Here is a 14,145-nt window from a genome sequence, read left to right as displayed (position 1 = left end):
TCAGTGACAGATCAGAACCAGACCGCCATCATGGAAGATTTAACAAAGCAGATCTGCACAGAAAACTATCATAATTTAAAGTACCAAAAAAATATGTTGTTGGTTTTAGTGTTTTTTTTTTAAATAGGTCTTCAGAGCTCTGTGATGGAGTCATGTTTGCATCGTCACTGAGATACAGGCGAGCCAAACCAGAAATGGTAGCAAATCTGCTCACATATCCCAGCGAAGTTTCCTCTATGGGGAGATTTTTTTTTTTTTTTTTTTTTATGAAACACGATGGGCACAACAGAAGAGACAACAGATAAAAGAGGAAAAATGGGGAGAGACAAAACGTCAGATGAATGAAGGGATATAAGATCATCAAACACAGTGTAAAGCATGACAGCTGAGATGATATAAACACATTTTTAAGTGAGGCTAAATTTGGTAATTTCGTTTGCACCGGGATTCAGATGTGACCTCAGGCTGCAAGACCTGCGCAGATGCTCAGAGCTGCAGCTTCGGATCGGATCTGGATACGTACACGCATGCATCCATGGTGTGTACGCGTGGGAGGTGAAAAAGCTAACGTGTGGCTGTCAGTCTTTTACCGTGCAGAACAGTAAAGGCTGGTATTTCAGCACATCCTGTGTCTAAAGACAGACACCAAACTCACTTCCTCTCTCTGTCTGTGTCAGATACTGTGGCCGACATTCAATGGAAAAAAACTCAGCGCTTTGTAGTAGGGTATTGGAAACTTTCTCTGTGGCTGAGCGATGCGATCGTCAACAAGAGCTTCCTCTCTCACACGTTCTGTGAAGTTCAGTCGCTCCCTTGTTATCTCTAAAAAGGAGGGGTCAGCGACTTGAATCGGGGTGTATTTTTAGACACAGAAGGCAGGAAGAGTGCGAGATGTCATTTCTAAAAAAAAAAAAATCATAAAGAGAAAGGAAAACCGTCGCAAACTGACTGCTGGCTGCAAGACGCTGCTGCAAAACTTTCCCAAATGCAGCTTTTTTTTTTTTAAATGCTAATAAATCACTTAAATTACAGCAGAAACCATATGACTGCTCACTAATAGTTTAAAGTGAAGTCTGGTAAAAAGAGGCAGCAGCCAGCACTTCAGTCCCAGGCAGATTTTGCTCAACTCTTTCAGAAAGAAGCTGTAGACATGGAGAGACTGTGATCTAGGGCTGCCACAAACGATTATTTTAATAGTCGACTAATCACCGATTATTTTTTCCGATTAGTCGACTAATCGGGTCATGCACAAAGTTGATGTAAAACACAAATCTTAACCATCATTCATTTTAATCTAACTAAAAACTATATATATATATATATATATATATTCACACTAGCATCATTATAGATGAAATGTAAGCTGAATTTGGCCGCAAAAGATGCTAGTGACGATGGCTGAAGATGCTGATAGCCAACTAAAATATTAGTTAAAGGCCAAATTAGCCTAAAAAAAGCCTAAGTTAGCAAAGACAGCTAGCATGTAGCTGAAATAAAAACTCCAAAATAGCCTAAAAAACCTTAATAAATGCCAAAATAGTCCAATAAGCTAGCATAACACCATTATAACTTTCAACTTTACTACACTGACTACATTTAATATAAAGTAACGACTAATCGAATATTAAATTAGTCGTCGACTATTTTAATAGTCGATTAGTCGTCGATTAGTCGACTAATCGTGGCAGCCCTACTGTGATCAGAAAAATAAAAAGGATAAATGGTATAAAGGCCACTCTACCTTACGCTGAGCTCACGCTGTAAGCAATTGTGGAAGGGAGGGAAAGTGAGACAGCACTCCATCAGTGGCATGCAGGTTACGGTGGTTACGGTGGAGAAGCAAACTACACTGTAGCACTAAGAGGTCTCCAAAGTCCAAAAAGGTGCCTTTAGTGAGCGTTGGGATCATAGACTGTACAATTAACCAGGACTTAGATTTAATGTTTTAACCCCTGAGGCGTCGCCGGTGATGCTTAAACACAAAATCTTTATCATACTGTAACTTTTCAACCGTTAACACGATCAACGTCATTCCAGTAGATTTTGAAGGAGAAAAGCGGCGTCAATATGCAGTATTTTTCTCCAAACTTTTTTAACCGATGCACTTCTAATCAACAGCTAATTTAAAGGTAAATAAACACATCAGACGCATTATGCGTGGAAATTACTCTGCCTGAACCGAAGCGTTTAATGACTCATTTCAGTACAAAAGGGTCTAAGGTTGCAGGGGTCTGCAACCTATAATGCTAGAAAGAAAAAAAAACCAAAAACATTTGGCCCAGTTTCTTACAAACCAAAAACCCAGTAGTGAGAGCCGCACCTCACTGTTTATAGGAAAAAACGCTTTATTTATACTTTTGTGGTTTTCAATATTACTTTTGACAACAGCATATACAACTTCCTTTCAAAATAAAATGCATCCTGTGTCAAATTTACTTGCAGTTATACTCTGAGCAGCAGGTAGACCCAATAAGAGTTTATTCTTTTAATAAATCTAACTTTATACCAACATTTTGCTAAGTTATCTGACATGTGTGCATTTTAGAGGAATGGTAAAATGACTTGATTTAGTGAATTGTCAGCAATAGTAAAAAAAATGTTAATTTTACTGATGTAAAATCACCTCAGTTTAAAAAAAATAATAAATACATGATAAAACTTCACTAACAAACCTTATATTTATTCAACTATTTCTCTTCAAAGCCAAATGGAGGAATAAAAGAGCCACTAGTAGGTCCTGAGCCTCAGGTTGCAGACCCCTGGTCTAAAAAATGGTCAAACTACATAAAACTGGCAATTCCTCTCTTTTTTTTAGGGTTAAAAATGTCCTCAAGGATTATAGAGGGAAATTCCTTTCTGACATTTAAAGTACACATTGGAACACATCAGCATTACAGAAAGATGCTGAATAACAGAAAAAATACATCTTCCATGCTCCAATTCATGTCGCAAGGGAAACCCTCAGTGAAAAATGTAAAAGAAATCAGTTTATTTAAAGATATGGGTAGTCTATAAGTTTGAATTAGAATAATATAAATATTTTTTTGTTGTTATAGTTATAACAGTCTATTAGTACTGTTAAAAATAGGTTGCTTCCTTAATCGTGTTTAAAACTTTATCTTTAGTGATTTTTAATTTTATTCAGAATGATCATTGTGGGAGGAAATGTAATAAAAACAACATTTTATTTGATATAAACTTATCAGATGTTTCTGCTAAAAAAAGGCTTTAAATGAATAAAAATTCAAGTTTAAAAGCTCAGTAATTGTATAAAAGACAATCACTGAGTTAACTGATAGTCCCCCCCCAAAAAAGGAAAAAAATAAATCAGTTCTAATAAATCAGCAGTTTTTCTTTTGTCCACTAGAGGGCGTGCTGGTGCTTGCTGACAAAAAAAATGGCTGCAACCACTCCTTCACATGAGAGCAACAAATCTTGACGCACTGTACTAAAACTCAATTTAAAAATAAAAATAACCACTTCTTAAGGGTTTACCTAAAGCTTCTTTATTTTAATATTTCATCTTATGATATTATGTTTGCATTTGTATTTGATTTTTACATTACAGACTGAATGTGATGTCTCTTACCTCCTCCAGCTGACTGTGAACATGCTGAACAATCAAATCAATGGCCACCATATTGCCACCACCTACAGGATGATGAGCAGAGAAGGTTGTCTAAATTCATTTCCTTAAAAATCTACTAAAACAGACAACTTTAGAAGCACTAACACATTTATAGAAGCCCCAAATGATTATTAAAAATAATGTCATGATGCTGATGCAAACACAAAGATGAGTGTGCACGCACCGCGTGGCACCACGATGTCGGCCAGGCGCATGGTAGGCTCGATGTACTGCTCAAACGCGGGCTTGACAAACTTGTTGTATTGTTTGATGACGCCCTCTGTGTCTCTGCCTCTTTCTGTGATGTCCCTCCTTAATCGGCGAACCAAACGGATATCGGAGTCTGTTTCCACAAAGATCTTCATGTCCAGCAACTGCAGCCAAACGGAAAAAAAAGTAGATCATCAGTGATGCATTAGGAGTTTGATAAAAACACTAAATGGTTCCCAACCGCGGCTGTGTCTGCAGCTCACCACTTCCCCGGGTTCAAATGGAGAGAACACATTTTAAATATATAGGTTTTAACTTTTTAAGATTTTCTTTACAGGTTTATGTCATTTGAAACTAAAAAATATGTCACACTAATGAAAAAAAAGACCTAGTTGCTTGTTAAATACTAACTATTAACCACACGATGAACTTCATAAAATGTTGGTATTGATTAGAGTAAATGCTTTTTTTTGATAATTCAAAGAAAAATATTGTTTTTTCCACAGAGAAAAAGACTCCCCATGCTTTATTTTATAATAGAGAAATTAACTGAAATGAAAACACAGATTTTCCTCAGACATAAGAAGAAAATGTGTCAAATTAAAAGACAAAACAAACAAAAAAAAACTGGTTTAAATCAGTGTCATAACAGAGTTTAAGCATCAGAATTAGAAAATATTTAATTCAAAAAATAACAACCAATCAATTTACTGTAGGAATTAAACCCAGAAACAAAGTTACAATTAACAGTTAAAAATACAACTTTCAAATGAAAGAAGTTTGGCAGATTGCTCATTTTTTAGACAAAAATGTAAAACATATCAGTACATTTTTGAGATTTAGTAACATATTTGACATAAAGTGGGTTCAAAAAATAAAGGAGGAGCTTAGTTTAGCTTAGTAGTAGATTTACGCTACCTTTAAAAGTTCTTTATCTGCAAAGGACATGATCCCCTCAAAGATGATAACACTGGCTCCATACACTGTTTTCTGCAGTAGAAAAAAGCATCATGGGTAAATATTTAAACCAAAGTTATACTGACACAAAGGCTACACATATAGCAAAGGCATGAATGCTTATAATTAAATGATGATGAGAGCAAAATGTAGTCAAACAAAATAAACTGAAATCATAGTGAAAGTTTCTAAAAGATTAGTTTACAAACTCTTACCCAGTCCTTCTGTCTGCCATGCATCGTGAAATCGTACACCGGTATCTTCACGCTCTTGCCCTGTTTGAGTTTTCGTAGGGTGTGTGTAAGCAAATCAAAGTCAAAGGCATCAGGGTGGTCAAAGTTGTAGTCGCTGTTAGCAGCCTGGATCTGTTCTTCTGGAGACAAGACCTGAAAATGACAATTAAAAAAAAAAAACACACATAATAAAGACAAACAAACAAACCAAAAATCTGTGTTTGACTTCCATTTTCAATTAAAATTAATTTAAAAAGCTGTAATCGTAATGATAAGCGTAAATACTATTGCTGTTGAAGTTAGAGAACCTAAATTTAGGACAACCTCGTGTGCCAATTTGATGCGTATACCTGGTGTTGTATGAGGGTGTGTGGGGGTGTGTGTGTGTGTGGGTGTGGGGGTGTGTGTCCTTGGGCTGTTCAAGCATGGAAATCTCAGGCCTGATATCTCTGGCTGTTTATAAACAGCAACACCGCCGTCTCAAGTGAGTGGCGTGCATGCAAAATATGATGCAGGGATCCTAAAAGCTCTGATTGGTCTGTAAGCAGCAACAGAAGTAGACCATTTATGAGGAATATGAAGACAGAAAATCCAGAAAAGTAATATAATATGCATGCAGAGTTCAAGTACAAAGATGAGAAATCTGTCAAACTTCTTTTCTGGCTGTCAGACCGTGACAGGATGACACAAGAAGAGTAAAAAGAGATGATATGGGGAAGTGGAATGACTGTTGATTGGTCTGCTTTATATTTGCAAATATGCTTCCTCTTTTTACCATTTACACTTGCTGGTTTCACTTACGTTGACCTCTTTATACACATTTTGTGTAAAAAATGAAGATTTAAGTGTAAGCGCTAGCTCCCTCTGCACCACCATTAATACCACACGCACCGCATGATCATACATACCTTGTAAAACGAGTCCATGGAGAGTAAAACAACCCACGGAACATCGAGGGCTTCAATGATTTTCCTGGCCACAGTGGTTTTTCCTGAGGCGCTGCCGCCGCACAGACCTGCGTGCCAAATCGACACAGACGTTAAGTTATGCTTTCATATATTTTCAAAGCATGACTTTGCCATATACAAGAACATGGACCCTGAGGCTGCCTGAGGCTAGCAGTGAGGCAGCAGTACTGCCAGTGTCTCTGAGGGGAAACGCTTCCTTCCCAGCTGGAACTTCACTAAGTGATTCTTTTTAAACTGAGATTTCCAGACAAGAACCATGTCTTTATCAAGCAAAAGACTTAAACGTTTAAATATCTAGAAATAACATCAATATTAAATAGCTGCAAAGCATAAATAAGTCAAATCTTTTAAAGAGATATCACAATCCAAACAAACACAGACGTGGACAGAGACAGAATCCAGGAGAAGTGAGAGTTTCCTACCGATGACAAACGCCTCTTTAGACTGCGTTCCGTGCTCATTATACCAGGGCGGCCGTCCGGCCGTGTAGATGGTCCGCTTGGACGTGCGCAGCAGAGGCGGCTCAGACTTGCACTGGCTGGTGGTCCTTTTTCTGGGGGAAAGGCCTGATCCCACTGTGGGAAGTAACCGGTCTAGAGATCCTTCTGTGCTCCCACTGCAAATACACAAACACAGAACTATTTTTATTTTAAGTGAAAACAAGCTTCAGAAATCATACGTACAGGTAATCGTAAAAAGATGTTGATTTGCAGAACTTTTTGTTTTATGTCTCAAACACTGACTTTTCAACACTTCAGTGACAGTAAACCAGATTAGACAGAGGTTGATGTATTACCCCTGTTGTTATGAGTTAATGTTTATATATTTTTAATCTTCATCCAGTGAACTTTGTGCAATCTTGTGCAGTAGACCGTTTTACAGGTAACAAAAGTACAGAACACCACTGCTTTTCTGTACTATGGAAATGTCACAGCTTGAAGACAAAACAACAGCAGAGATCTGCTGATCCACACTGTTTTCTAACATCACAATGATCTGCTTTCTAAGGCTATGGATGTAACTGACATTATATGTACAGGATTATATATAAATATATGACTATTACAGGTGTGTACTGACAAGTTCCAATAAGTCAAAGGAGAAGTAAACAAAGTAGATTAGAGCCCTCCCAGTAACCACTTTAACATCTAGAAAAGCTTGTTTGGCAAACATGAGAGGATGAAAATCACGCTAACAAACCAAACTGGGTTTTCAGTACTGTATACTATTAAAATATTTTTTCTTAAAGGCACAGTTAAATAATACAGCAGTAACAGGAGGATATGTTCTGTTCATTTGTGTTTATGAAACCCATTCTCAACTAGGGCTGCCACAAACAAGCAAACTATTTTTCACAAAAGAGAAACTTTTGATCTCACTGACTCAAATAAATAAAAATGCATTTTCTGGTGCTGTGAGCTCACTGATGCATTCAACTTCACTAAACTCTGACTCTATATGATTCCAAACTGTACGATGCTCTTGGTCGTCGCCAGGAAAGTTAGCATTTCTACATGTCTTACAGAAAGCCTTGATCTCTTCTGAGAGCAGATGTTCCCTTCAGCAGAGATATTTTTTCTCCAATGAGGTAGAAGTTGCAGAAATGCACAGAAAACATTTAGCTCATGTTAGCTTAGTTTTCCTAGACTGTGATCCCTCTTGAGCATAATCATATTCAGTCACTCTTCAGGTGTTCATACATCACCGTAGTGCTCCCATGGAACACCAGTTCTGCCTTGCAGTTATTGCATTGGACACTTTTGTCTTTTATTTATAATCTTTCCTACTTTCAAACTCAGTTGGCGTGTTGTTAGGGTACCCGAGTCTTCCAATAACTTCCTGTAGTTAGCACTACTGCACATGTGCAAAGTAGTGCAGCCACAAACGATTATTTTAATAGTCAACTAATCACCGATTATTTTTTCCGATTAGTCGGGTCATGCGCTAAGTGGATGTAAAACACACATCTTAACCATCATCAGCTTTAAACTAACTAAAAACTAGATATATAGCACTACCTGCAGTAATGCTAGTGTGAATGCTGTAAGCTGAATTTGGCCGCTGAAGATGCTAATGCTGATAACTGAAGATGCTGAAATGATAGCTAAAAACGCTAAAGCTAATAGAGGAAAACTTAGCCAGCTATAATAAGAGTTAAATGCCAAATTAGCCTAAAAAACTGGAAAAAAAGACTAAATTAGCCAAAACAGCTAGCATGTAGCTAAAAATACGAGCTAAACTCCAATCTACCCTGGAAAAAACACTTAATAAATGCCAAAATAGTCCTGAAAGCTGGAATAATACCATTATACCTTTAAACTTTACTACACTGACTCCATATAGTATAAAGTAACGACTAATTGACTATTAAATTAGTCGTCGACTATTTTAATAGTCGATTAGTTGACTAATTGTGGCAGCCCTAGAGCAAAGACAATGGCAGACGTGGCATTAGAAAGCCCGCACCATAGTTTGAGATAAAAAAAAGATAAACTAACGACTAATTGACTACTAAATTAGTCGTCAACTATTTTGAAGTTAAAGAATCTGGCTCCTACAGGCCAGTTAAGGATTATTCTCAAAAAATTGGAAGTGAGAAGCACAGTTTGTGAATGTTTTAAATATGAATTATATTGTTGATTGTCCCTTAGTGTTCATGTGTATGACTCTTTCTTCACCACCGGGGCTTCTATGAAAAGGAGATTTTTAATCTCAATAGGAATTCCCTGGTTAAATGAAGGCTAAAGAAAATAGTCGTGACTAACTGACTAATCATGGGAGACATATTCTCTACTGATTTATATATAAGCAGACATTACCTCTTCTCTGCTGCTATGTACCCAAACATATCTACAGCCCTGCTTTAGTGGAGATCTTTAATAAAAAACCAAAAAAAACAAAACTACATTTAAGTATTCACCCTTCCTCTTTTTACCCTCTCAATGATGAACTTGATTTCCTGCGTTCACTGCAACATACCAGGAAGTTTAGTAGAAAAAAAACATTTTTTTCTTCTTTTCTACTTCTGTAAATAGATGCTGATTTCTTGTAAACACTATTGCAATCAGGCCATGCTGTAAATAAGATAAATTGTCTTCACAAACAAATGCCAGCAAGTCTATTCAAATCAGACAAGATCCAGAGCGTTGAAGCGAATTTGCATGAACTATACAAACTGAACTCAATGGTCCAGCCGTGTCTTCAGCAACACAATGATTGGCTTTTCAGAAAAGTGTTTTTAAAAATGTAATGCAGTATGCAGCGAGAATCATGATTTAATCCAGAAAAAGTGTGAAAAAATAAAGAGTAATATTTATTTAGTGGTGGTAGGAATGACCCTTAGAGGCATTGACTAAAGCAAATAAAATTAATAATAAAGCACAAAATAGAGGGATCTTTGTACAGTCTGTTTACTGGTTTTGTCAAAATATACCAATAGCCTCAAACTAAACTAATCTTTGCAGAATGAAACAGAAAAATAATGCTCACAATCAACCAGTTAAGAATTAAAAGTCCAATCACTTCTGAGACATCTTCACTTCATTCAAAGGATATTGTAAAATTGCCACAGATTGTGTAAGACATAGCACTGAAACACTCTTTGTTATCCAGACAAATTTCTGCTAATACATGTTTGATTAAGCCATACACATCCCAAGGTGGAGCGTCATGAGGTAAAAGGTGAAGCAAACAAGGGAGAGGAGAGATTTCTCTTATCTCCTCGGGTCACCTGGGCTTTGAAAAAGTCGGGAAAACAACAAAAGAGAGCGTGTCTGAGATACGACCTGTTCCAGTCGGGGTTATCAGTTAGAACCAAACCTCGGTGCCATAAAAGATTAGCCTAGTTTGCTGTGCTGAATCATGCTCTGCCTCACCGGTGAGGTGTTCCTACAGCCTAATGACTGAGCCAGGATTCACCTCTTTGAGGATTCTCACAGATGTTCAGCTGCTGCAGACGGAGAATTAACTGATAAATAATAGCATTTTTAATGTTGATCTTTGACATGATTAATACATTGACAAAAAACTATTTTTGTTTGTCACATACATAAATTATTCATTTTCAAAACTGTCAAATATCACATTAAATTTCAACTTTTTACACGAAGCAAAAATGAGTAATAATCTGGTTTAAAAGAGAAATAAATAAACATAAAAAGTGACTTACCTGCCATCAGATCTTAGAGTCCAACAGCCAGATATTCTAGCTCCTGAGTAAGATGGTAGAGAGTTCATAGCTACAGAGAATATACAGGAGGCTTCCAATATGTGTACTCCACACGTAGTATTTTAATTTTGCAGTACTGTCTGCAGGTATGCGCTGTAGTTTGACCACAATGACCAGCACTCTGGTGCAGCACAGATCATAGAGGGGTGGAGGAGGGATGTCGACTTGGGAGAAACGAAAGCTAAACCATCTGTTTAGATTTCTGTTTCCCCTCTTCTCACAAGAGAAAGAAAGTGAAGGCAGCCCGTTCACGAGAACTGCTGAACGTAGAAGGGCAGCCCCGCTTTTCCCTCCTCTTTCACCATTTCTGTGCTCCTCCCCTCAGCCGCCTGCCAACAAACGTAAGAGGATAACTGAGCCTCCAGATTATGTTCATTAGCTGGTATTAATAGCGTCGGGTTTGAGCCAGACCTCTCTACTACTGACACATACACAAACACGTTGAGCTGGAGTTGCCTGTCTCTATTAGTCAGGGTGCTTGAAAGTAAAGGAAGAAACAAAACAGAAGCAGAGATCACCCCTCCCTCTACAGGAGAAAAACTAATGATGACAAACAAATAAACAAACAAACAAAGTCGGGTAGAAATGAGCAGAGTCACAAACAGAAGCAGATGACTGAAGTCACAAGGGGGACGCCTCAGGCTGTGTTGGGGAGGTGACAAGAGGGGGAAAAATGAGAGGGGAGGAGCGGGGCAACACAGGGGAAGGGCAGGAGGACGTGCTGTGCTCGTACCCTGCAGGGGAAATGAAATGTCTCTATGTGCCAAAAACCAAGTCTGGATACGTCAGCAACACACCAGCTTGCACAACTGCCCTCACCAGGGGTACTAACTTCTAGTCCTGTCAGAATCATCTCTGGATAATGTCTAAGCCAAAACCTCAACCTGCTTCTGCTCACACCTTTACCACAAACTGGTTCCAACAATTTATGATTGAATAAGAAAAGGAGCAACAACACAACTACAAATCCACAAACACACATTCCTACCAGGGCAGGTGTGAACGAACAATCAATAAATGAATTATTCTTAGAGTTAAAAAGAGGCTGTGTAAAAAATATCTCTACAGAGAATCTACCACATTTTATTTAAATCAAAGGGTTTTGAAACATTTCAGGCGTTTTTTTTTCTCCAAAAACCACAAAAGAAAGAGATAAAGGAGCTTCTGGGATCATGATTACAGCTTTGAGGCTGCCACCGTAGCTTTTCGGTGCAGTCAGAGGACAGCTGCAGCACAAGAAAGCCACGCTGAAACAAGAAGCCTGAGCTCGTTGCTATGCCAAACATTCAAACACCTCTGTGAGGCACAGCAGAGTGAAAGCTGCACTAAAGTCTGAATATTCGTAGGAGAACTGGTCATATTTTAAATGTAGTCAACAGATATGAACACAGAACATAAATATATGTTTTTAAATTCATGTTTTGCTGCTTTGAACCCTAAATAAAACCTAATGTTTGCTGATTTTCTCTTTGGATAACATGAAAAAATATGATACAGTATAATAAATATGACAGAGCAAGAAAAAAAAAACTTTAAATAAGCAAGAAAATCTGACAATGGGGTAAGAAAAACTTTCTTATGAAGAATTATTATTTTAGGAAAAACAAATATTGTCACCAAGACATTTTATAAAATAAAATTGTTTTCCTGTAGTAAAAGTTTCTTAATCTGATAAGGTTTTGTTTTTCTACTTTCTTCAATATTTATTTTTTGCAATGCACATAGAACTAGAATTTTTAATTGTAATTCAAATTGTTTAATCACAAAAAAAGCCTTTTAAATGACAGCAAACTCAATTTGAAATGTGTGTCCTTTTTAAAAGCACCCTGTTAGGTGTGTAACAATTCAATTTGTATCATAATTTGTTGCTTGTAAATACGATTTATAGTCGATATTGGTTCATTTTTAACAATCCAATTCACTGACTTGAAATTAGAAAATTCCACCAGTGTGACTCGGAGATAAATACCTAGTACTGAACAGTGCAGGTGAAGTTTTCCAGATTCCTTGTATTTCTTGCAGGATAATCAAGATTAAATTAAAAATGTGTACAAACAAAAATTAAAGGCAAATCCATTCATATTTTAGTTTGATAAAGATCAGCCCACTGTTGTTTTTCCACATCAAAACAATACAAACAGAACATAATAGAATATTCTACCACACTATATGGTTACATGTCTTTGCAAAATTAAACCGTTAAATGTGTTTCCACACATTTAACGGTTATGATGGTTGATTACTTTTTGCTGTCATCACATGGGTATTGTTGGCTGTCATGGTTGTTTTTAAAATTACAGTAAGATAAACCTACCGAGCGTCAATCCGAACAGTATTTTCCATTATTTACACAAATGATGCATTTAATTTTTTAAACAATTTTACAATAGTATAAGTCGATAAGATTAAGAACAATTTGGTTAAATTGTAATAATTAATTATCAGTTAACTCGATTAATCATTACATGCTGCCTTAAAAACAGTTTCACACTCAGCCTCATGTACATCTCAAGCTACATATGAAAAAACAGGATCTGTGTACAGTACATCAAAGTAAAGCCCTCTAACCTGACATGTGGGACACAGTCCACTGATTAGTGTCATAAAACGTCCACACCCGCACTCAAAATCTTACCAGTAGAAGTTAGGTCAGACTCTGATAAGAGAGATGCATAAAAAACCTTCAACACAGTCTGGTTGATTGAAACATTTAGTGCTGGGCAATTATTGTTAAACTAGCAATTAACCTCAAGAAAAAGGCAAAGACATTTTGAACATTATAAATTATCACCAAGACAAACTCAAAATGTGAAATATACAGCTGGAATATAAAGTTCTTCATACACCCGTGTATTTTTTTAAGGTTTAAAATGTTTATAATAGTCTAAACTGGCTGATAATACTTGCAACTTCAGTAAAATCATTGGTGCATTTAAGATGAATTAAAACTTGGTCACTCCTTGAAAGTGCAGCATGTCCTGAATATAAATTTTCAGTTTTCAAACTGTTATATAATATGAATGTCTGGCTGTACACGCTGAGAACACCTAACCCCATGGATCAAGACAGTAACACCCTCTTGTGGTTCAGGGTTGTACCAAATCTAACAAGTTAGGATGTCAATGCGGTCCGTGCGCCACGTGCACAGTTTCAGTCAATGTGTAATAAATAAAGTCGGTATACTACTGTTATTATTGTCCAAACGTAATGACAAAACAAATATGTCATTCTTTTTTATTATTAATATTATTATTTAACAATATATTTATTTATTTATTTTTGACTAAACACATGTTTAGAGGCCGGCTCGTGTACATGCAAATGGTTCTTCCAAAGAGTTTCTAAAGTGGTGAGTTTTGTTTAAATGAAATAAACCCAAAACTATACATTAATATTCAGTTGTTTGCACCCGTCATCTACTGTTACTGTACGACAGCGTGACACTTCGTGTAGATGCTTCACTTAAATAAACCATATAATTAAAAATAAATAATGAAACAACTGAGGCAAATAATGAGCTCACAAATTATGGATTTTTTAAATAGCCTTCATCTGGTAAGTTTCTTACCTATTCGAAACAGAAGTTTTTTCTCCGATGTCCATATTAGCTAGCCTTCCTCACGCTAACAGTGGATTGTTGACAGTTTCCTATTGGAAGTGACGCAACCATTAAGGCATTGTGGGATATGTAGGCAAGTGAGCGTGATGACAACTAGAGCGGCATTCCCCCATAGCCCATGATTTGACTTCAAGTTCCAGAATGCAGGAGCCCTTCACCCTCACTTAAAAAAAATGTACGGTAAAAACTCTGAATATGGTAGCAGATAATGCGTATGGCACAGCAGATATTACTCATACGCATACGTGCCTAAACTAGCTAACATTTAGCAAACCACGTGCAGATACTGCCAGCCACTGTTT

At 36.9% G+C, this 14,145-nt stretch overlaps 1 protein-coding gene across 2 annotated transcripts in view; it reads right to left on the bottom strand.

Annotated features, from left to right (window-relative positions):
- The window catches only part of uckl1b (uridine-cytidine kinase 1-like 1b), a gene marked incomplete in the record, with an annotated part of 18,676 nt that extends 4,759 nt beyond the window's left edge, over positions 1 to 13,917 (bottom strand). Inside the window, 8 exon segments of one of the 2 annotated variants that reach the window (XM_024294054.2) lie at positions 1,742 to 1,758; positions 3,590 to 3,651; positions 3,813 to 4,002; positions 4,757 to 4,828; positions 5,011 to 5,181; positions 5,937 to 6,043; positions 6,419 to 6,612; positions 13,793 to 13,917. In XM_024294054.2, the coding sequence (XP_024149822.1) occupies positions 1,742 to 1,758; positions 3,590 to 3,651; positions 3,813 to 4,002; positions 4,757 to 4,828; positions 5,011 to 5,181; positions 5,937 to 6,043; positions 6,419 to 6,612; positions 13,793 to 13,827 (848 nt within the window). 2 annotated transcript variants of the gene reach the window in all.
- Between the last annotated feature and the right edge of the window lie 228 nt (positions 13,918 to 14,145).

This window comes from Oryzias melastigma, linkage group LG7 (genome assembly GCF_002922805.2).
Source record: "Oryzias melastigma strain HK-1 linkage group LG7, ASM292280v2, whole genome shotgun sequence".
NCBI classification, from domain to species: domain Eukaryota; kingdom Metazoa; phylum Chordata; class Actinopteri; order Beloniformes; family Adrianichthyidae; genus Oryzias; species Oryzias melastigma.
The sequence above is the reverse complement of the archived record's forward strand: the minus strand, read 5'-3'. Positions and strand labels throughout refer to the sequence as shown.